Raw genomic sequence first — 25,861 nt, forward strand, 5'->3', positions numbered from 1 at the left:
TTCAAGGCAATTATTATTATCATCATAGCATCACCATTAGTATTATGCTATAATGAAAGTTGGTATCAGTATAATTAACAATTAACTCTGCTGTTGCTTGTATAAATGACATTGTAGTTCTATAAACATGCCATCACTGATTCAGAACTGTCCTGTCTAAACTTATAACTTGGCACAACTGTTATATCCACTCCTGGTCTCTTTCTTCTATGTCTACCTCACTCCCTTTGTCATTTCTCTCCCCCTTTCTGTCCCCCCACCTCTCCTCCATTTTTCCTTTCACCCCAACCAGTCTAGGCAGATGGCTGCACATCTTTGAGTCTGGCTCTGACAGAGATTTATTCCTCTTTCTTCCTTCCTTAGTAATTAGTTAGTAATGTTTGCCTTACGACAGGGGTTCTCAAAGTTTTAATACCTGAGGGCCAATTTAGGAACCCAACATTGGACTGAGGGCCGCCAAAGAAAAAAAAACGGAAAGAAATCCCATTTGTAATAACTATGACGTCCAAAATTTGACAAAAAAAAAAAAAAAAAAATTGGTCCAAAATTTGATAAAAAACGTACTGTACTATGTCGTCCAAAATGTGACAATTTTTTGGAAAAAAATTTAAACACCAAAATTTGACAAAAACATCATACTATACTGTGTCACTATGTCATCCAATATACAGTTGTACAGTTTACACTTATTGGTCTGTATCCAGTAATGACCAATAAACATTTAACAAGCTAAGTAGCTCCTGGATTAAAACCATCAACTGTAATTCATTGCGGGCCGCCAGAAATGTTTCTGCGGGCCGCCATTGGCCCGTGGGCCGCACTTTGAGAACCAATGCCTTACGATGACCAGAGCCTTGAGATAGTGTATGTTGTGATTTGGCACCACACAAATAACATTTAATTGAATTTTGTTTATTCCAACAACAACAACAACAATTTAATTCAAGTGTGGATTAAAACCGCACTAAAACCCCGATAAAGATAACACCACCAATTACAAATTCAGGTGATGAAAGTCAAACACAGACTTATCTTATCAGCACAGCCACAATGACTCAGTCGCCACCAGACTACACAAGAGGAAAAAAGAACATTCTGTGGCTAATTCACTTAAGATAGCAACGGCGTTAGTTATCATACAGAGAACAATGTTGTTTGTTCAGTGCATTCTGTCGCTATATTTCCGATCATCCAGAGTAATTCGGTCAAGTCGCATGTAAACAAATGTTTCCACTACATCGAGGGTAAGTGCATTGTCAAGTTTCATTCAGCTGTAGGTTTTAGTTTTGCTTCTGTTTGTCTTGTGGCCATTTTTACAAGCACCGTTTCACCCGCACAAATGCGTTATGTCGTCGCACGTGCTCTTACTGTCTGTTGAATATCTTGTGACCTATTTTTACCGGTGAGCCAGGATCCTTTCCTTCTGCCGCATGAAGCCGCATGTGGCCAGTTGAGAGTATCTAAAAAAACTACAAACACTGAAGGTGACCCTGAAATGTAGCCTCAAACACGCATCACACCCTTCTTGACAGGCTACTCTGTCATTCCGTGCTACAAGCTTGACCCTGTGCTACACCACTGTGTCCTGGCCAAAGGTGTGGAAAACTTCACTTCCTCCCAGCTGCGGTCAGAAATAACTGTCAAAACAAAACAGGAGGAGGCACAAGAAATGGTCTCCACAAAAAGGAGATATAGTCACATAAGTGTAAATTAATGATACATGAAAACGGAACGGAGTGATTTTCGATTTATACATTTATTGATCATATTGTTATATAATTCTTAGTGTGTAGTGAAGGTTCATGAATGGTGTATTAGAGAGCCATAAATATTCTGCAGCAGGAAAAGTCTCATTTAATATTCAGCTGCATTTTCCCACATCAGACATTATTTATAATAACCCTATGTTCAGCTGGTCTCCACCTTGTTGCACATCGCACAAAAACATAAAACCATCGCTCCAATGTAAACACAGCCTAGATATTCCAACATGACACACATGTTTTGCACTCATGACTTGACAGTCAGCCAAGTCATGAATTATTTAACCTTAAGTACACAGGCAACCGATACAGATTGCTTGCATGTTTACTGAAGTGGCTGCTCTACCACGACCATATCGATAACACAGTGATAAGAGGCACTCAGATGTAGGGCTGGAGATATTGTGGAACGTTTTAAGTCCTTAGTTTCCTGTTTGCAGACTGAATTGAAAAAACTGAGGTTAAGACAATTGTTGTCTTCATGTGACATTCAATTTCAGGTTTGTGCAATACAGATGGAACAACATGCATCACTCAGTTGTTGTATGCCTCCTCTGACCTTTACAGTTTCACCTTACTCAGATTATTTTCCAAACACTAGCACTGAAATGAGCTTGTTGGCTTACAAGGATTTACGAGGATAAAACATGTTTCATAAGGCCACAATCCAAAGAATTATGGATTATATGCCCGTATACACACACCTAAAGCTGCATCCAAACATTTCCATTATGGGTTGTCATCCACATTATGTCCTCATGAGAAGTTTTGAAACGCTGCGAGCTCTGTTATAGTCTGAAAACTCCAGCGCTACTTCAGTGATCTTTGGAAACGATGACACAGTTACCCGCATTCATTTCCTGATTGGTTCGAGACTTTCCTCCAACAACTATGGGTCCTATGCAGGAATTACGACCCATAGGTTTGCTCCTAGTGCCCCTAGTGGTAGTCTAGATGACAGCAATCTAGAGCTGAAACAATTACTCGATTATTAATCGATCGCTAAATGAATCCTCAACTATTTTGATAATCGATTCATCGGTATGTAGCTTTTTTCATTAATAAAGCAAGATTTCTGATTGTTTTTGCTCCACATAACAGAGAAATCATTAAAACTGAATAATTTTGGTATGTGGACAAAAACGAGACATTTGAGAACACTGTCATTTCCAAACACTGATCAACAATTTTCTGACATTTTATGGACCAAACGATTACACGATTTATCGAGATGATGAGGTTTCCACCGGTAGTTGGCTTAGTGTATTTTAGTGCACTTGACATGGGTTCGACTCCCCTGTTAGACTTTTACACACGATACCAAGTGACATGCTCATTTTTTTCCCCATTGTCTGTAACTTGCTTACCTTTGTAAATAACACTTTATTAAAAAAAATATTAAAAATACCGGTACGCTAACTTACTTTCAGAGTCGTAATCTAAAAACTATGGGTTGTATTCAGGGGTTGGCCAATATGACCCGTAGTCCCATTTCAGTTGGAGAACAGGTTGATTGATTCTTCTTATTCTTATCAGCTTTTTGTTCATAGCCGATCGATGAGTCGCAGCTGATAAGAACCAATCAACCTGTCCTCCAACTGAAATGTATCTACGGGTCATTTTGGTCAAATCCCTGAACAAAAAGCTCAATTAAAGTTGACTTTCACTTTCAGGTTCACCTTATCGACAGTCTTGTAACAGAAATCTTTGTTCTTGCTTTTAATTATTGATGTTTCTCATTAGTAAACTAAGCAAAAAAATACTGTTTATAGAAGCTTTAAAAAATAGTGGTCCAGTGAAATCGACAATAAAATTCATACAGAAATGAGAAAAAAATGTTGAGAAAACCCTTCATATATAACGATAACGTCAGTGGGTGATGGATTACAGCATTTTCCCTCTAATTTTCCACTGAATTGTCTGTAATTATAAGACTGAGCGATAAAGCCTCTATAAGTATCAGTAAATTCAGTACTGAGACATAGTCTCTATTAAAACAGCAGGGTTTAAAGGCAGCACACTGCTCTCTGCGTCTGTCGCTGACTCTTGTGTAATCGGACTGAATACCCGTCGCGGCCTCAGACAACACAGGACGTGACCTGGAGCAGTCCCACCACCACATGGCACCTTGACATTCACAGGGCAGCAACAACACAATGTGGGTTTTTTTTTTTTTTATTCAATTTCCCACTGGGTAGGTGACAATATCTAAGTGTGGTGTGTCTGTTCTCACTTTTGTTGTCAGTGAAATGTCATGATGGGTAAAAATAAAAATGACCGCTGGCCTACCTGTAAGAAGGGACGTGTGATCCTCTTGTTACTTGCCCCTGCAAAATAGAAAGAAAGAATATAAATCCATTATTGTCAAAGAAATTACATAAAGCCACAGGTGACAACACTTTCCCATCACACAGTAGATTTATTGAATGAAACAACCCAATTTAGAACAATTCACTTGTCAGTCTGATACAGTATGAATCACATCTTGCCACATTGAAAGCACGTCAGCAGTCGTCTAAGTTATTGGACTGATTTGTTGACTTAAATATGACACACACCCTCAAGCAGATTAAACCACCCACCTCCGCCAAGTCCATGTACATGGCATTTTTTTTACTGGCAGCTGCGAGACACACACACGTCATGAATATCAATTATTACTAAAGTGGGGCCGTGAAAATTAGCAGGGCGGTGCTATTGTGTAGGTTAATGGAAACTCTGACAGGAATTTAACTGCAGGGTTAATGCCAGCACTAAGCCACCATAACAATTCAGTCCTTAAGCTTGAATAAACAAATTGAAAAAAGTGTGCGGGCCAATAAGATTGGCTGGCAATACGCATTGCAAAATTGGATTTACCGAAATAGAGAAAGGCAACAAATAGACAAATGCGAACAACATATTTATTTCAAAAACATTCGGCTGATCCTTGATGAGTTTTCTGAAACCACAGTATTTAATGTGCAGAATTATAGCATTATAGCAACCCATGGCTGCTCGATTATGACAAAAAAATAACAATCATGATTACTGTGATTTTACTTAAATCAACATTTACCATCCTACTGGTGAATTGTTTGTCCAGAAGTCACAGAAATAAATAAAAAAATTCTGGCTTTTCCTTGCAGATAAAGATAATCCAAAATTAAATCATTTCACGTTGTGTCAATAAAGCCATGATTTTAATAGCAGCTTTAATTCTCGCAGAAAGAGTCTTATGATGAAGTGGCGAAGAACACGTCACGACATCTCAAGGTTCATATGATATAAAATAATTAACTGCCGCTGTTTTCTACAGGCAATTCCTCGCGCACTCATTTCCCACTGCAAAGCCGTTATCGCTGTTGCTCCAATCAATCATAGATCTCATGAACGCACTAATCCTAATTAACAGTAGGAGCTGTAGTTAATCTGCTATTCCGGTTTATTTTAATTTACCTTTTAAGCTATGGGGGAAAATGGATCATGTATAAATATAAACGGAGTCAACCGCAAATGTAATCACAATGTCTCGACAAGAAAAATGGGATAATCATCTCTGTGCACAAGCGGGGGAAGCACAATAAATGATTTATATGTAAATCATGTGAACAAAAACGGAGAAAATAATGTCAAATGATGCATAGATGCACAGCCGGAGAAGGATTCTGGGGGAAACCTCAATCTTTATCGATTCAAGCCGCCCTCAAAAGTGCAAATGAAGGAAATGCTCTGCTTTTCTACAGCACCTCTGCATAAATGTACATGTTTCCACAGCCGCTCACCTCCTCAAGCTCTGAAAATAGATCGGTTGTATGGATTTTAACCTGCGAGTGTGACATGAGAAGAAATCAATGCCACATCTTAAAATCTAAACCTGGCCATCTTCACTAAAAGAGGACTTTTTAATTCTTCTCTGGAATGAAGAGTGAACCGTCTAAGCAGCGTTCGTGCGTGCGACTGTTGCGTAAACAAGCGGATCAATCACACTCGGATGTGTCGGGATTCGCAATGAAGCCAATTCATGCCAACTGGCAAAAATTAGTAAAAAAAGTACATTTATTGTAATTTCTTTTCTACACATAACACGGTGACTGATGCAGCGAGTAAAAAATTGCTCTTCGAAGTGCGACAGTGTGAAGAATTCATCAGGAAGATAAATCACTCAGTCTGTGGCACACTGTGCAGTGCAGTCAAGTGTTTGGGAAACAACGATAACTGCCCAGTGATTGTATGCCTCTGCTGAACAAGGCAGCGTCAGTCACAGTCATTTGTTCTCCTCAAGAAAATGCACTTGTTGATTTCAAGAGGCCAAAAAACATGTATCCGAGTGAATAATTGTGCCAAGTTTAAGTGATGTCACTTTAATGTTTGACCTTTCACGCAAAAAAGGCTCCAAGTAAATGTCTCTAATGAGATTTTCCCATTAAATTCATCAAGACATCAGCTTGTAGTGACCTTTATCTTTTACTTCCCAAATCTATGCTGTTAATCTATGACTCCAAGTAAACATTTAACCAAATTTATTTGTGAGAAATCAGTCTCAACATGGTAAAAAGTGAACTTTGACCACCAAAATATAATCTATTCATCCTTGAGTCAAACAAGGACAATACAATAGGCTCTTAAGAGCTCGCCTTGTGCTTTACACAACTATAGAACACTATCTGGCAAAGCGACTTCTGCCAGTTGAAAGCACTGGAAAGCAGGCTCGGTACGGTATGTTGCTCATAACATTATTACACTCACGACAACAACAGAAAAGCTACAGCTTCCGCAAGAAAAAGCTGTTGCAAAGTGCCAATCATACTCAACCTTTGGGGAAGGCAGCTTTTATCCCTCTCACACAGAAATCCATCGGCACAGAGAGAAGCTAGACAGCAGTCAGGAGACTCAATCCCCAAGGTCTATCACGGTACTAAAAAACAAAGCCTTTTATATACACTCAACAAAAATATAAACGCACAAAGAAAAACTTGTAGTTATTGTTATGTGACAAAACAGAAATAACAGTACAACTTTATCAATAAAGTGGCTTTAATTTGCGAGCATTAGGATCCATTTCAAAACAAATGGCAGGAAGAACACAATTGGGGTCGATGATCCAAGTTCACAAACTTCAATAACGGGTGTGTCCACCATTACCCTCACGCAGAGCGGTACACCACGCCTATCCAGAACATCCCAAAGGTGTTTGAAAGGTGACATGTCCGGTGAATACGGCGTCATTCAGTTGTGTTGCCACAGCTGTAAACGCTCAACCCAGCACTCAATGGCACGCTTCCTCATGATTTGTGACATCTGTGGCATATTGACAAGTGACAAAAGTCCACATTTTGTTGTGCCCTTTTATTGACCAGACCATAAGGAGTGTCTGTGTACTGGTCACGCATATTGACCACCACTCTGCCATGCTCCATGACTCTTGTGAGTTGAAATACTCAATCTGAGATTGTAGTCAATAGGAGTGAGCAAAACAAATCATTCCATAAACAAATGCATCAAGAATCTGAGCAAATGTCATGACATTCTATTTTCGTTCACCATTTCACGTTTTTGCGTTTATATTTTTGTTGAGTATAGTTTTAATGTGTTTTTGATACAAAGCCTTTGACTCATGTCCCCAAAGACAAATTGAAACAGTAAGTAAAATAAGGCTGAAATGGTAGCTGGCAAGGGCAGATGTCCCTGAGAGCTGCAGGGGACTGAAGCATTTGGCGGATGAGAGGGAGAAACAATAAGTAGCCGGAAGGTAGAAGATGAAAACATTGGAACATGAGTGAAGTAAACAAAGACTTCATAATCAAATGTTCACATTTGCTGAATACAGGATGTCAGGGACACTGTGGGCTTTGTGGAGCCATAATTCAAAGGAAGTGACAGGGACGTTTTACAGGGAGCGAGTAGGAGTGACATTCACAATTAATGCAGTTCTCATTTGTAGTTAGGTAGAAATATTAATCAAAGTCATCCATCAATCCCTCCATCATCTATACCACCGATCCTGTGAGGGTCATGGGGGAAGCTGGAGTCAATCCCAGCTGTCTGTGGGAGTGAGGAAGAGTTCACTGTGGAAAAATCACAAGCTCGAATTCAACTACACCCAATCTGCATAGTCTTTGGACTATGGGAAGAAGCTGAGATACACAGAGAGAACATACATATACCACTGTCTTGTCACACTCACTCCATCGACAAACTCATTATTGCATCACCAAAATACACACGTTTTGTCCAACCTTCATTTACACTGTATATGCCTGTAATTAAGGAAAACAAGCAGTAGCCATGCAACGTCATGTCATGGGAAACTTCACACTGGTCAAAGACCTAAAATGAATGTCACTTTTCCGAAAAGATGAATTAACAGTTACATTTTTTGCAATGGTCTCTGCGTAAAAACTTTGAAATCGTGATATTTTTTATACCAAATTGAGGTGTTGTTTATAAGAGCTTACCGCTACTCACATATGCCTTGAGGAACACATGATGCTGAAACACAAACTTTAAATAAACCGTCCTAAAGGATCATCTCAACAGATTTCTCACCTGCGCTTCATAGGAATGTGTGTAAATACATATTCACTGATTTGATGATCACAAAATGCCTTATTTAACACAACTCTCAATGAAAACACCTTAAAGGAGTGGCGGTACAATGGTGGTTAGCACAAGTGCCTCACAGCGATACAGTTTTCAATTGCCCAGTGTTCCTCCAGCGTTCCAAAGACATGCAGATTTGGGTTGAATATAGACTCAAAACTGGCCATGTGTGAATGGTGTAAATGTGAGTGCGGATGGTGTAAATGTGTGTGTGAATGGTGTAAATGTGTATGTGAATGGTGTAAATGTGTGTGTGAATGGTGTAAATGTGAGTGTGGATGGAGTAAATGTGAGTGCGGATGGTGTAAATGTGTGTGTGAATGGTGTAAATGTGTGTGTGAATGGTGTAAATGTGTGTGTGAATGGTGTAAATGTGAGTGTGGTGTGAATGGTGTAAATGTGAGTGTGAATGGAGTAAATGTGAGTGTGGATGGAGTAAATGTGTTTGTAAATGTGTGTGTGAATGGTGTAAATGTGTGTGTGAATGGTGTAAATGTGAGTGCGGATGGTGTAAATATGTGTGTGAATGGTGTAAATGTGTGTGCGAATGGTGTAAATGTGTGTGTGAATGGTGTAAATGTGAGTGCGAATGGTGTAAGTGTGTGTGAATGGTGTAAATATGAGTGCGGATGGTGTAAATGTGAGTGCGAATGGTGTAAATGTGTGTGTGAATGGTGTAAATGTGAGTGTGAATGGTATAAATGTGTGTGAATTGTGTAAATGTTAGTGTGGTGTGAATGGTTTAAATGTGTGTGAAAAGTGCAAATGTGAGTGTGGATGTTTGTTTGTCTCTGCATGTTGGCTCTGCGATTGGCTGGTAAACTGTCCAGGATGTATCCTGCCTCTCACTCATTGTTATTAGCTCCAAATCGCCCCCACAACCCTCAATTGATAAAAGCTAATGTTGCATGTAGCAATAGCTATAAGTCCTGGGGCTAATGCAGTAAAAAAAAAAAAAAAATCTAAGGATTCTATGGATTCAAGCAGAATTAGGATGGCAGGGATCCTCAGCCGCAGTGTGTGATTTGTTGAGTTGCTTCTGGCAAAGAAAAGCTTTTGGTGAAGAAAGCCTTCAAATTTTCTATATCTCTTCCAGACAAAGACGTCTAACTGTTGCTACAAGAGCTGTGCTCATGAATCTGCCCTGCAGACAGCATTGATGGACTGCTAAGGGTGGGACGGCACATGACTTTCAGTCGACGAGACCGTTTCCCTACCAGGCAAAGAGATGGTTTTAATTATGCATGGGAGAAGTGCAGCAGATCAATTAGTTTTGCCACTGGTATCAAACAATACTGAGACTAATCATGTTTAACATGGTAGTAGATGTAAAGGAGCAGCTTGTGTGAATACTCAGAGTATGAGTTAAATATCCTAAAAAGTATCCGGGTACAGACAAGATCTGAAATCCTTTAAGAGATTCAAAGTTGAAAAAAAAACGTTAAATGAAAGAATTACTGATTAATGATGTAACTGATACAAGCTCAGAAGCAGGAATGACATTTGCACTAAAAGCACAGCGTCTGCATATTTCAACAACTGATGCACAGGAAAAACCGAGCTCTTTGGATTCACCGCCTACATACAAATGTGTCTGGATTTCTGCGACAGAGACAAGATGTTTGAGGGTGCAGCAGAACGAGAGCAAACAGGTCACCGTCATCACCGTGAGGTTTGAATAAAATGTCTCCTGCAGGTTTGTAAGATCCGAGCTCTTTCAATGTTACATTTCTCTTGCGTCACCACCGCACTCACTGCAACTCTCGTCCATTATGGCCTTGGCCTGAATGCAGCAGCCATTCTAGCATTTTATCACATCTGACAGGCCGAGGTTTAAATAAAGAGAGGACTCAGATTTACGCCACTGGCTTCTTTTCAAAACTGCCCATTAATCACATCATTACTATGGCTTTGGCAGAGGCTCCACCAGCAGATGCACTGTCCATAAAATATCTGTCTCCAGGCATTTTCCCTTATCTTCAGACTTGAAATTATTTCTTATCGCGGGGGACAAAAGTCTGGTGAGATAATGTCATAAATGCTCCACATGCAGTTGTGTATGTGTTTTTGAGGGGTACAAGACTGACTGTTGGAACACCAACACATTCATTATAGAGGATGCTTTAAACATGTTCTCCACAGAGGAAAGCAGAGGTGGTTTGGTCTGAAAAAAACTGAACAGTAAACCAAATCATCACTCTTCATAACCATGACAGGACCTGCTGTGATGTGTCCAAGCAGCCAGGTGTTTCACCTCACTGAGATTGATTTGCCTTTTTCCTTTTCCAAATACTTTGACATTCCCTCTCCACCGAGGTCCATGGAGAAAAATCTGTTATTTTACACCACAGCTCACAGGAGTTGTTGAACCACTGCTGCCTCCATCAGTAACTTTAAAAGTGTTGACTTCAGTATTTGAAATACTTTGTTCCTATTTACCTATAGGTGACATAAACATGTCAAACAAAGCAGCAGCAGACCAGCAGCTCCTGTGTCCCCCCTTGACATAAAAACAAAAACAACTCCAATCAGACTTGAGGATGTAGGGTAAACCACTCTTAGCCGGAAATGTCACAAAGTCCATTTTGTGCTGCCTGAAAAGTAACAACTTGTTGTTTTTCCTGTTGTGACCTTTCCACAAGTGCTGTTGAATGACTTCTGTGATTTCCGGTGTCTCTGATGACGTGACATTGCCTTGTGTTAAATGCGTGAGCCCTTTTTTTTAAGACTCTTTATTGCTCTACTTTCCCATTTAGGGGGAAATGACTAGTTAATTGTAAGCTTCTTGTAACACCTTATCAGAAACATCTGTATACGTGTATGGGTATTACCAAAGCCAGTGTTGCCAGATCAGATTGACAATTTCCACCCCAATCCAATAAAAAACAGACCCTGAAGTTGCCAGTTACCTGTGTAAACCTTGTTTTTACAAATTGCAACCAACAAGAGGGCAGTAAGTAAGTCAACCATAGGCTACACAAATTTCAAAATGAACCTCTGGCATCCTAGAGCCATTAGTAATAATGTCAGCTGCACTTAAAAAGGTGCACTTTTAAGTCATGTAGGCCTAATAAATTTCATTATTTACATCACAAATGACCTGTAAGAGAACTACAAAAACTTGCCAAATGTGGACAAAAGCATCCCAACATTTTTTCGCCCACCCAGTGTATTTTTTTCCCGCCTGACGTAAAAGACAAAAGTAGCCCAATCTGGCAACACTGACCAAAGCAGGAAAAAGTTGGATCACCTATTCTGAGGTTTTAAATCAGGACAACAAGATCAATCATAAATGTTTTACCCTGCACATAAATTAATCTACATGCACATGATGAAGTTTAAATGATGAATAATGACACTGGCCGCTGTAACAGGTAAGCTCAAGCTTTTCTTTGTGTTTCCCGTGTTGTGAATATGTATCTCGTCAAGAGTCAGAGGTGGCTTTCATTACACCGCGTCATTACAGAGGTGCCGAACCAAGGTCCTCGTGCTCATACAAGTAATGGAGGGGGAATGCGCGACTGGCATTGCACATCAGCCCCAGAGTGCATGATGGCGCTCATCAGTAAACTCATTCCTGCCTCCTGACCTTTCCAACAGTTCCAGAGTCATCAATCGTCCCCGCTATATAAATATAAAATACAGCACGAGAGACTGCTTTTTGTTTAAAGCTGCAAAGGATTTCACTTAAGAGATCCTGCCTAAGTGGCCACAGCACAGCTCTCAGCAAGGAGCGCATCTACCAGGCAATAAATCAAAGCTTCAGTAGTCGTGTTTTCTTGTCAACAAGAGACAGGCGTGTAAAGAATAGTCAGTAAAACGTATTATAGATACACAATCTTCATCACACTTAAAGATCCAGTGTGTGGATCCCATAATGAGCTTTTTATATTTATATCAGGAGTTAGCTTGTAGTGGAAATTCTCTGCTGCTGCTGCTGGTACAGAATGAAATAGAGACTTCTGCCAGCCGAAAAGGTTTTATTTTCTTTGCAAAGAAAAGGTAAATATACACACGAGTGGTCATAGCTGAAGAAAGACCCAGAGCATGGCCAGACCTAAACATTTATACCTGGGGAACATCCCTTTCAGATCTCTTTGTCTGGGAAGGGGTCTGCCCCTCCAGGCCGTGCTTTCACACACCTTTGTCTACGGCCGACTCCCACAGAGGTATCCTCCAGATGTTGTAGTTGGGTGTAAGTTGAGTCTAGACATCCTAATTTGAATACACAAAAGGACCTGATAACTTGTGTTAGGAAAGGGGTGTTGGGCAGCTGTGGCTCTGAGACAAAAGAAGTGGAATTTACCATTAAAAGCTCTACAAAGGCCGCCATTTTGGCCCACAGTGGACAAACTAAACATGTTTTAATGCTAACAGAAGGTTACTATATAGGTTCTTCAATACACTTGAAGTGTGAGGTGAGGGCTGTTTGGTTGAACAATGCAACAATCACCAATACATGTTCAACGCTCAATATGACACACCGTACCTTTATGCTAACCTCTCTGTCAACATTTACGTAAAAAGCGCAATTATAGCTCTTATCTTCACCCTCCTCTCCTGCGTCCTGCAGCACAGGCAGCTGCATGAACTGTTGTAACACCTAACCAGCACTAAAACAGCAGACATGCAAAGTCAACACCTGACCTGGGAATAAGACGGAGTGCTCAGTAGCTACACAGACATTTCCCTGACGAGTGCTGGAGACCAGAAATAGGCGTACAAGGACACTGGACAACTGCAAAAGAACTACCTTGGGTTCTTTGTTCACCGTAAGCTTTCAGCTCGTTGCAAGCAGCACCTCTGCACATCGAATGTCCCGGTTGTCTATTGTAAAACATATGTATATATGTAAACCATGACGCACGCATTTTACTTCTATTTTAGGAGCCCATTGTCATGCTGTAGTTTGTGAGATAAAAATCGGTCATTATGAACGTCATTTAATGGTCTCGTGTGCACTGCCTCGTTCCAGCATGCATGTGGATCTTACAGAGTTTAAAAATAAACACCATAAAGAATGTGTCACCGGCACAGAACCCGAGGCTTTTAGTATTTGTGGGTTGTTGTTTTTTTTGTTTTTTTTAAAGAAGCGCTGGGGCCCAGCGTTTCATAACCAGTTTAGATGTATGACGCACATTTTAAACTGTGATAAACACGATGACGCAGGGAAATGTTGGAGAGGTAAAAGAGCGCACCATTATCACAATTTCCAAACACATTTTGTCATTCTCTCTCGTGTCACACCCAACTGTTCCAGAAGACAACATTGATTTAAGCTTTTTAATGTAACATCACCCTGGAGTTCAAAACCCGGAGCTGCTGTTTCTTGGAGCTCATAAATATTTTGTGCTGCGCGCGAATTTGCATCTCACTAAAAAATTATCTGTGATCCAATGAAAGATATTTCAGAGGAGAATTATGTAAATTGCAACCAAGAGCTGCAAGACAGAGTGAGCGTTTGCAGGCATCTACACACTGTATTTTCACCAGTGTATGTGTATGTGAAGCAGCTGCAAAATAATTTCCAGTAAACTGACCCCCACAGACTTCATTATTATGAATGAAGTCAAGTATATAGCAAATGGCAAACAAGTGTGTATTTAAATATAGTTTCAATTTCAGAAAACCTTATCCCGGGCAACGGGCAAGTTGGTTGAACAGTTCCCAGGCATAAAATCCAAATACAATAGTAAATAGATGACTGCATTCATTACCATGAAACAGCAACATTAACAACATTTTTCTTGTAAATAACTGCCAGACATTGATACTTATTCTGGAAGAATTTACATTTTCTGACCCTTTTATGGTTAAAGGTGCATTATGTAATAAATCTAAAGCAACTGGCCATAAAATCCTCCTCATATGTCACAGAGACTCAGGAATAATGTTCATATAACAAACTGAACTCACCAACAACAACAGTACAGCCACAATATTTGCATTAAAAAAAATATTTTGCAGACTGCAAATCATGTTTAGGTTTTGAAATTATGTTTTGGTATGTGGCGCCACCTACCGCCGTCTCCTAATCATTGCAGTCAGTAGAGCCTAAAAGACCTCCGTATTTTGAATTTATATGTAGTAACCGTTTTTGGCCACATTCTTACATATGGCACCTTTAAAATAAGCAAAAAAAAATAATAATCGTATCAACGTCGCTGGAGCTTGCTGATGTCTGCAAACATAGTAGACAGAAACATATTGATTCCCGTAACTGTAAGAACTGATTTAATACTTCCCGGATTCAAAGCAGCTCGCCCTGTCACCGTCTTTCTCTGGTTTATTGTGCTCACTCATGTTTCCAGTGCCGTAGCTATTAAAATAATGAATTGCTACAGCTCGTTTTACAAATGCCCATTTTGGCTGCTTAGAGCCTTCTCCCCCCTCTGCGATGTCTCTCGTAAAATGAAATCAGGTGTTTTCTCCGGGCGCTGAGGCTTTTGCTGCTTAAGGAGGAGTCGAGTCAGCTGCCCGTGAATCACAATGAAGCCTTATATCAAATCATTTTCTGGCTGAGAATGTGACGACGGGGGAGATTTTGTTTTTTTTCTCTTTTCGAAACCACAGAAAAATGTGACGACGTTATGATGTGCTGTATAATTTTCCCAGCAAACAAGAATCTAATGAAAGTGAATGGATTTTTTTTTCGATAACCCGCTCCGTCTATGCCAGGCCGCTGATACCTCAAGGATGATAGATTCCATGTTCTCATAAAGTACATCGGCGAAAGTAATCAGAGAACAAATCATCAAAAGTGTCCTTTTCAAAGACACTTGCCAGAGACCAGTCTCTGGGAGAGGGAAGCTCTGTTTTGTAAGCATTCATTATGAATACAGACAACAAAAAAGCCTTACTATTATTGGAAGAAGGGATGATTGGACTTGTTTTGTGCTTCTCAGTAAAGCCGTTACCTGACATGGGATTACTGGTAACACCACATAGTACCAAGCACGCTTTCTGTTTATTTAAGCTCAGAGCGCCGCTATTTCCCAGATATACTGTGCATCACCATCAAGAAACTGCAAGGAGTGGCATTTTTCATCTGAGAGAATATCAGTTCAACTCGAGGAAAGTGTTGTAATATATAAGATATGCATAGTCGTCATTATTTTTTTCCAAAGCTTGCCATTATTCCATTTATCGGCTCATATTTAATGTGCATCTAAAGCCTTATTTCTTGCGTATAAAAGGGTCAAAGATGAGGAAGCATCCCCGACTTGTGTCGCCAACAAATTAGTAGGATCCCTCGATCGTCTGGCTCCTTAGGTGAACCTCTAATTGCTATAAACGTCCGTGTATATGTGAATATGTAGAAGCTGTAGGTTTTTGTTCGACTAATCAGGTTTGAGTTGTCGAAATTGAAGAGAAAAAGAGGCTTTCAACTCTTCAAATGATCTGCATTTACAGTATACGCTGAAAGCCGGTCATAGAGATTTGCCCTAAAAAACGTTTTAGTGACGTTATAGACGCCATCTAACAGCTACAACTTAATTATCGCGTCACAAATTATTGCTAGACAGACTAAAGGAGACCACAGAAAGCGGAACTCTTAGCCCCAGACATCTGCTGTCTACACCAGAGGCACCAAAACACTGGCCCATGCCCGCAGGGGCTATTTGGTTGCAAGATGATCCAGATTGATGCAGCTCTAGCCTGATTCAAACTGTCCCACCGACAACATAAAATATGAAGTGGAGGCCGTGCAGAGCTCATGGGTGAAGCAGCACAACTGCTTTTGATGTTTTTGTTTCATTTTTTTTTCCTGAAGAGGACAGGACGTTTTACGAGACGCAATAAACGTGCCGGTAAATCTGTCCAGTTCACAGTCTTCGTGTGGTGAAGCGATGGATTTTCTGCAGTTCAACAAGAGCATTGATTCCTCTTGGGGTAAAAGCAGCTGGAGAAATCAATGGGGGGGGAGAACTCATTCACTTCATTTGCACTGTAAGATAAACAGAGCATTGTCTCGCTATCGTCCGTCATAAAGCAAACGCAGTACAGTAAATATGGGCAGATACAAAAGAAGACGAGGAGGCGAGGGGGTTAAAAGCATGAAATTTACAGAAATTGACTATTGTTATACTTTTTTCCCCCTTTCACATGTCTTTCATCTAAGGATCATGGGCAAACCAACTCTTTCATCTTTCAATTCTTTGTAGAAATGGATGGCTATTGTAGCACGAGTCAACCTGAGAATGTAAAATAACGCTTATATATGTACAGGACAATAAACGGGAGAGTGTGCATGTAAATATATGCAATGGTGATAATACAATTTCCCCTTTAATTGGTGTTATGATCATTTATTTTAATAAACTCTGTGCCCAACATTGGTTTGTGTCACATATATTTTTCCTGTATATACTGAATATGAATGTTTGATTGGCTCCAGGTTTCCCCATAACTACAAAGGATGGACGGATGGAACATGTCCTTCAACTACAACAAAATAAAAAAAGGTAGCCTTCCTCTCCAAGGAATCAAAACCAGACCATAAATGATAGATTAGCTTCAGTGTTATTTGATCGAGACTTTGTGGTTGCATGAGTTAAATAATTCACTGCTATTTGGCAAAGTGAGAGTTCGTGTTTTTTGAAGTGTGGTTGTGTAAGATAGTGACACACTGATGGTCAACACCGACTGTGCCGTGCAAACACCCCTGAAACACCTGCTGCACAAGCTCGAAGCACCGAGGCAGCATGGACACAAGGAAAAAAAAACACATTTTGACCATATAACAAACGGCTCATCTAATAAAAGCTATACACGTGCATCTACAGCTCCATGTTTGCTGCTTTTACCTCACCTTTAAAATGGCCTTTTCCATGTAGAAACTTGCAAAACACTCACTGGTCTCTTCAGTGTACTTATATCTCACTGGGACACATAAGCTGCTGGCCTGTTACATTAACATCAGTCTACTCGAATTGCCGAATGGGCAACGTGACAATATCTAAAATAAGTACTGGAACTATTTCTGTCTCAGAGCAATCGGACAGTGCCTTGCTCAGAGACAAATATGGCAGGATTTTCCACAACCAAAAGCCTTTAAAAACAAACATCTGCTGCTGTAGATACCACAGTCGCCAGTACATTGCAGGGCCAACATAAAGAGACAAAACAATCATTCGCTCACATTCACAAGATTTTAACCGTGGCCATAATTCTTCTTTCAGCTTCTCCCTTTATTATGAGTTTCTACCGAGTGGAATGGTTTGCTTAGGTTTGATTCGGTATGGTAATTTTATATTATATACTGTATATATATTAGGAATATCACCAAAATAACTGGTCCCAACGTTCCACTTATCAGTACCCTTGGGGCTACCGGAGTAATGGCACAGTACGGGTGGAGCTAGACCCACGACAGTCAGCTGATTGGGGCGTCAGAAAAGCATCACTCCCTTGCAACCAGTGTAGGAAATAAAAAAAACTGTTGAGCTGTTGGATGTCCTCCTGTTGTGCACCTGTACAACGTCACGCTACGAATCTTGCTGACATGGACATCAGCCACAGCCCCGCCTACCAAGTAAAATGTACTGTTCTCAGTCGAAACACAAGTCTGATCGAGGGCTTTACTGTTCCAAACTTTACCGTACTGTACCGAACCTCACTGTACCACCTTGGAAAAACAGCTTTCGGATTCGCAAAAAGCAGATCACCTCCATCTTTCCCTCGCCTGCACGCGACCAAACCATCGCAACCTCGCAACAGTTGCAAACTGGAAAGTCAAAGCACGCAGAGCAGAGACATTTTTTGTTCTAAAACTTGTAATCATGGAGTTGAAACTGATTGAAAAACAGCACCATCATGTTTATATTACATTATCTCTGACAGCTTGTAATACAAAAAAATCTAGTCTCTTAGTTTATGCAGACAATTTATAAGGCTATCTGGGCGGTCTTTGGGGGCGCTAAATTGTGCGGCCCAAGACTTTTCCTATCTTTTGCATTGCATTGCGTGCATGCATTGCGTGCATGCATCACTATAGCGAGAGTCCACGGTCAAGATGTGTGAAGCCTAAAGGAACCGGAAATACGTTTACGCTTGACCGACACTCTCTGTAAATGAGCGTAGGAATACTTATACTTGGACTTATACTGTGAGACGGGTTAGGGCCAGTGCCCTAGCGCCCTCTATGGACAGGCCGCCACTGAACATTATTTTCTCGTAATACGAGATGAAAAAGTCGTCTGCTGCCTCCAATTAATGAGAACCAAAATAAAGTCCGGCTACGTACAGTTATAATGTAATAGCATCACAGCTCCTCACATCTCTTTTACCAGGGGCATCCAAACGAACATTCTTTGCAGAGAAAGAAAATAATATTTACTGCAGTAATGCTGTATGTAAATAATGCAAGACTGATAGGTTGTTTAATTCAGGATTTCCTTTACATATTTGAGCATTTAAACTACAGGCGTTTTCTTTGAGGCATGGTTACCATTAGATTAATTGAGAAAATCCTTATAATTAGAAATGGGGCCAGTAGGCATAATTAATAACACATCAAATGTTGAATTAAGCTGCTATGGTAACTGAGTATTTAACCTTGCAAGTGTGAAGAAATGTATGTAGAAAAAAAGGAGAACCTGTAATGTGCATTGCACTTGAGGAATCAATGTTGGAGGCAGTTTCTTCTTGTTTTGCTGCCTCTTCCTTTGTCAAGTGCACACATGCTCAGCCACAATGTGGACCACACACACACATAATACAAAGTATTGCAAGAATAAAAAAATTAAGTTCTGTGTAAATGCAGTTGTTGAAAAAACGCCACACAATAACAATTACGCACGAAACGGTTCCTTTAAAAAGTTGCATTCTCTTACCTTTTTGTTGAATGATGCCCGGAGATGCGCGTGTGTGTGTGTGTGTGTGGGTGTGTGTGCGTGGAACGCCCTCCCTGCCTCGCTGCTGGGACTGTGATGAACGATTACATTAATGTGATGTTTCAGGAGGAACACAGGGAGGACAGGGAGAGTGGCTGTTGTTGAAAAGCAGTAGAAAAACAAAGCGGGGTTTGATTCCTGCGTCTGCGTTTAAGCGGATGAGCCGAGGTTTTCCTCCAGCCAGCCGCGGATCCTGGGTGTGCGTTTTCCCAGCACCGCATCTGATGCTCAAGTGTCTTTTTTCCCTTTCTTTTAAATCGCACATGCTGTCACGGTCATGTGACCATTCACCGCCGACCAATGCGCGCTCTACAACTCCTCCATCCTCACACACACACACACACACACACACACACACACACACCATATAACGCTGCAGCCCACAACACCTGGAGGAAAACACACACAAACATTCACATGTACTGCATAGATTTTTTTAATTAGCTCACGTGGTTGCACTGCAGCCACAAAATGAATAACACTGTGCACATAAAACTCACATAAAAATTAGTTTTTCTTTGTAAGTGCATGTTCATTTAAAGGGACAATGTGTAGTATTTATGGGTTTATTTGCAAATTACTTTTTTATACATATTATGTGCTCCTGCATTGTCTAGTCGCTGTATAATAGTTGTTGTTTCATTTTCGTAGTGTTTCAAAAAGTCATGTAAAATAACATGGTCGTGGGCCGCGGTTGCATTGCCACTGTTAGCAGCGAGACGCAATGTTTCTACCGGAGCCTGTAAGGACACAACAATGAATCTGAATAATGTTCTGCAGACACATCTCTGCATCCTTGGTTGTTGACAGCTTACCGAAAATAGTCAAGCTGTCTTACAAGTGGCCGAGCTTTGATTGTTTTTCACATTTAAATTGCGTGTAAATAGATGTAGCCTTTTGTTGTGCACTGATTTTCATCTATTTTCCTCTAAATGGGAACATAATTCACAAAACTGGCATCGTCTCATGTTGAAGAAGAGCCGGACTCAGGGATTGAGATCATTAACGCTTCAGGAAAATTTTTTTTACCACAAGACAAGGACTCAGAAGCAAAACAGTTTAATCGCAGGCAGACGTTCACTAAAAAAACACACTCGTCACACGGATTGACAAACTGCAAAGAGCACAGACAGCAAACAACACACTAAATACAATTAGACACAGGTGCAACACATCAGGGTGTGGATGATGAATCACAAGAGCAGGAAACACAAGTGTGTGCCCCATCAAATGAGAGGAGGATGTTGGAGACGCTGAAGTGACAATCAAAACTCCCCAAATATGACCAACGATGCAGAACAAAGTTTGATGGGCTTTTTCCAGAGGCGTCTGCTACATGTTGAAACCCCTCTGCGGCAGCAGCAACAAGACAATGCATTGTTCATTACTGCCTCAGAAGTGTTTGATAAAAACCAACAAATGGACCCTCATTCCCCCCCGGAGCGTGAATTTCCTTGGCTAATTTTACGGTGGTCTGGTTTTTTCAGATTATAATATTTGCTTTGTGCCATATTCACCATTTTTTGGCAAGTTCCTGAAAGTGGAAAAGATTCACCCTGAGGGAGGGAGGGGGGGGAGGAGGGGGGGTGGCACATTAATGCATTATCACAGCAGTAATTGTGTGAATGGAAATTTAAGACCGTAAAGTCAATGGCTCACTAAAGGCTTCCAGGTTCTTTCTTTCCACATTCTGTTTTGCACAAAGAGTTTAACGTCTGCTCACACACAGACATGGGTGTGAGATGAGGAGCAATCATCCTCTTGGGACGTCAAAATAAAGTCAATTTTATTGTTATGCAGCCTTCAGAGAGGTTGTGGACTCTACTTCCTTCAGACAGAATTAGTAGAATGTGTACACTACCGTTCAAAAGTTTGGGGTCACTTAGAAATGTCTTATTTTTTGAAGGAAAATCACTTTTTTTTTCAATGAATATAACATTAAATTAATCAGAAAATACACTCTATACATTGGTCATGTGGTAAACGACTATTCTAGCTGCAAAGGTATGGTTTTTAATGGAATATGTACATAGGTGTATAGAGGCCCATTTCCAGCAACCATCTCTCCAGTGTTCTAATGGTACATTGTGTTTGCTAATCGCATAAGAAGGCTATTGGATGATTAGAAAACCCTTGTGCAAAGATGTTAGCACAACAGCTGAAAACAGCAAAGTTTGAAGGGCAAAATGATTGTTTTGAATAAAAATCATTATTCCTAATCTTGTCAATGTCTTGACTGTATTTTCTATTCATTTTGCAACTATTTTGATGAATAAAAGTGTGACTTTTAATGGAAAACACCCAAAAAAAATTGTGTAGGTGAGCCCAAGCTTTTGAACGGGTGTGTATGTTTTAAATAAAGTTAATAAATCACTTGGAAACGGCTGGTTTTGCCATTTCGAGACAATATCGTGATGCGGAAATGGCAGTGACAAAAAATGGAATCTATCGTACGTCGTTCCTATGTTATTTTTGAAGATGAATTAAAGCCCAGAGAGCAGAGGGGAATATTTTTGTTGATTCTCTTCTTTATAATAGATGCCAAATAGCTGGCAGCAGCAGCTGAGCCTCTCCCGGGTGACGTGTAATATTTTGATGCATTTTATTGAACTCAAATCCCACACCTCGCTGTTTGCGGTCCTAACTTATGAGGCCTTGAGGTGGGAATGGTCATGAAGTTGTTTTTTTTTTTTTAATGCTTTACTCCGAACACATTACAGTAGATCACATGCTTTAGGCTGCATCTGCACTCACTGCGACTAGAGACTCGTAAATGACTGCAGGGAAACAACATGACTCTGAATGTCTGTGATTGTGTAGAAGATAGAAGATGTGGCTTCATACTGTGACTGCCTGCTTTTTTCTTTTCTTCCATCTTTTTTGATATTCTTTTGCTGCCCGCTGAAAATATCTCAATGTGCCTCATCTTTCTCCCCATTTATTTTTTCTTCAAAACCAGATCCTGCGGTTTTTGTTTGAGATACACAGCTGATGCTTATTCACAGGCACACACACAAGAAAAAGGCACACATCCACATGAATCTTTCAGCAGTGGGCCAGCGTCAGCTTCCTCTTTCTCCCCATGTGTGAATACCTTTAGGCGTTGGATTAATCCAGCTGACTGTAGTAACAAAAGATCTGAGAGACCAGAGCTGCTTTTCAAGGACTGTGCAAATGTGTGCTGCTCGAAAAGGAAAAGACGAGTAACCATAGGTGCACATTATATCCTATAGTATGTTTTTCTCTGTCCACCCACACTCTCACTTCATAACCCTGTACTTTACAATTCTGTCAAATCTAAAAACAATCTTTAAAAAAATCAGTGAAAAACATCTGCACAGCAGTGATTTTAATGGAATTGGTGCTTTTCTTTACTCATTTATCGACAAAATAGATGGCACACTCTTAGAAATAAAAGTGCTAAGCAGAACCATATAAGGTTCTTCGGCTTGTCCTCATAGGAGAACCCTTTTTGGTTCCAGGTAGAACCTTTTTATACTTATTTGAACCCATTTGGAGGGTTCCACCAGGAACCCTTTTAAAACCCTTTATTCAGGGAAGGGGTTTTAAAGGGTTCTCTGGATCAAAATGGTTCTTACTGGAACCATTAGTGTTACCAAGAACCCTTGAAAAACCATTTCTTCAGGAAAGGGTTTTTCAGAAGCAAATGGTTCCAGGCAGAACCTCAGCCCTTGTAGAAGGACCCTTTTGGAACCCTTATTTCTAAAAGTGTATAACCATTAAAATGACTGGTTGTAGCCTTAATCGTCAGTACATTATTGTAAACTGTGCATTTCTATTGAATCAAAGGTCTGAAATCAGCCTGATTTGAACGCTCTACTCGCGTTGCTGTAACATGAAAATATATTTTAATTAAAACAAAGAAAAAAACACATGGCATTCTGTTGGTATAAAATCAAAACATAGTGTAAAAATACTGAGACCGCAGTGGGTCAAAGGACATTAGCTGACGAGAGGCGGTCTCTACTGTGAGGAGTGTGTCCTCACGTGTGTCCTCAAACAACCTCTGTATGTGGGGTTTTTCTCGACTGCACTTTAATGCCACGTGAGGACAGATGATAAATAAAGAAAGGAAAATACCATCATAAATTCCATCAAACCAAAGAAACATCCAGAGATTTTTACAAAAAGTTTTCTTAGATTTCTAACAAAGAGCCATGTTTATCTCGTCACCGTCTCATTATCGGCATGAAAAAAAGTGGCGTCAACGAAATGATTTCGTCATCGTCATCGTTGACGAAAACAACACTGTTTAACACAAGAGTTGTTGCTGGGTTTTTTTTTTTCTGTTATCATGTTATAGCTTTTACATTGTTCTGTACAGTATAATCTGCTGTTGTTTGACCATTGATTAGCTTCTGTTACGTCTGTGTCTGACAGATCAAAAATGTCAATCTCAAATGTGACTGCTTCATATAGGAAGTCCAATTATCCGCCTGCCAAAATATTAACCAAATGGATATTGAGATTTTAAACACCTGAAGCAGATTGAAAGCAATTCATTCATCCGTCTTCCGACTCAACCGTCATTAGCTTAGAGATTATTGGATCTGTGTCTTGGGAAAATCCACTTTCGGAATAATCACGGTTGGACACAGCTCCAGGGTTATGGATGAACGTCATTTAGGTAGAAGTTGCTGAAGGAAACCGACACTGTAACAATTATGGTCTAGTTAGTATCGTGAGTTCACTGCACTCGTGGCTTGAGCAGGTGTTTGAAACGCTGTAATGCGACGTAGTGACGTTTATGTGGATTCATAGACATAACCTCGTCTTTCTGCCTCTGGTTGTAATTCCGAGGGACGGCTAAACCATTACCATCAGGGTTTTCTCGCTCTATCTTGTACTATGTATTGCTTTTTTCATCATAATGGAGATTACCCAGGGCCTATTTAAATGTCCAATCTAATGATGACAATATAGTGGAGAACAATTATTTTCCCATTTTCTTAGAAAAGTGAATTTATTTAGGATTTAGTTGTGTGTTTTTCTCTGATGATGTCGAGGCAGAGAATTCAGCGAGGAATCTGCAGAGCTGCTTTTAAGCCGAGCGAGGACACGGTCTGCCTGTTGAGAGAGAAGCATCAAGGCTGACTAATAGATCTGTATTCATTATTCAGACTTTGGCTCCACACCGCACAAAATCTTTTTTTCTTTTCTTTTTTTCCACGAGGAAATGTCAACATCATGTGCCTGTAAGAAACTGCTCTGTCATTTCAGTTCAATTTATCATGTTTTCTTGGGGGGGGGGGGGGGGGGGTTGTCATTTTTTACTGTCATTTAGAAGACGTCAGTCAGATTTGTTATATGAACAAGAACACAGCATTTTTACAAGCAGGCTGATCTTTTCAATTATAGGTGATTATGTCTTCCTCTAATAATACATTATAGTATAATGGGTGTCAAACTAGCGGCTCGTCACAGCTGCCGGCGAGGTGATGGAATATAGACAGAATATAAGACTAAATATATTTACCAGCAATATTTATTTAAATTGTATATTATTTGGTTGTAATTATAACACAACAATTACGGTTACCCTTGTCATTATTTGCTACATTATCTATTTATTTCCCTGTTTTTGTGCATCATAAATAGGTTTTTATTGTGACGTATACACCATTTCATATCAAAACAGGCACTTTTACTTTGAAATTCTGTCTAATATCATCATGAATATCTTATATTGTCCACCCACTTTTTTTCTCTTGACCCGCCCCCCCTTTGTCCAGACTAGATGCTCATTGGCCCCCAGGTCATTTGAGTTTGACACCCCTGCATTATACTATATACTGTACAAGGTGACAGTCTATTACACCTGCACTGACAACTTTGGGACATTATGTCCATCTTGGTGGCTTTGTACATGATTACAAGTCAATTCCAATTCCAATTTTTCAGAATTATATAAATACACATAATACGTAATAGATAAAAACAAGTTTTTGATTTCAACCAATGGGTAAAAAAAAAAATATGCCATTTCCACTAATATGGACATCATATGAGGCCAGAGGTGACACAGCTGTATCTCACACTGTTATTAAAGCATTTAACTATCAAACATTTGGATGAGATAAACGTTGCTAAAATGACCAAAGTAACCAAAGTTATTTGGTCTTGTACTGTAGACATTTTTGAGGCCTTGTGTCCCCTGCATGCCTGTAGGCTTAGGTGGGGGTTTATAACCTCAGTGACTGAGATGTTTCCTGTGTGTATTATGATGTTGTTCATCTTTAAAAAAAAAGATTGGTTATTGGTTTTAGCTTGGCAGTTAGTTATTTGGTTTTCCCCTGGTAGAGTATTTGGAAAACTCTACATTGCCTGCGTGAGTGACTGTAAATTGTCCATTTAGTTGTGTATGCTGACCTTATTATAGATCTGTCCAGAGCTCAGACCAGGTGTAAACGCTCCCAACACATCCTGAATGTGTCAGGTGGTTTCAGGGACGCATGATGCCATTATTACTGAACTGCATGAATGTAATCCATCTATAAAACAGATTAGACTTCACATTTTTCTATAAATAGCCACCATCGCAACATTATCAATGACTGTCACATGATTGAATCTTTTTTGTAATGTTAAAATATTTCACGT

General features: G+C 40.0%; 1 protein-coding gene across 2 annotated transcripts in view; it reads right to left on the bottom strand.

Moving 5' to 3' along the window:
• Positions 1-17,213, bottom strand: part of rap1gapb (RAP1 GTPase activating protein b) — a 95,469-nt gene extending 78,256 nt beyond the window's left edge. For both annotated transcript variants that reach the window (XM_083893086.1, XM_083893085.1), the window contains exons 1-2: positions 17,158-17,213; positions 4,053-4,090 (exon numbers count right to left, since the gene is read on the bottom strand). In XM_083893086.1, coding sequence (XP_083749212.1) covers positions 4,053-4,090; positions 17,158-17,178 — 59 coding nt within the window. In that variant the 5' untranslated portion in view covers positions 17,179-17,213. The remainder of the gene's footprint in view (positions 1-4,052; positions 4,091-17,157) is intronic.
• Positions 17,214-25,861: the final 8,648 nt, after the last annotated feature.

This window comes from Microchirus variegatus (assembly GCF_963457635.1).
Source record: "Microchirus variegatus genome assembly, chromosome: 7".
NCBI classification, from domain to species: domain Eukaryota; kingdom Metazoa; phylum Chordata; class Actinopteri; order Pleuronectiformes; family Soleidae; genus Microchirus; species Microchirus variegatus.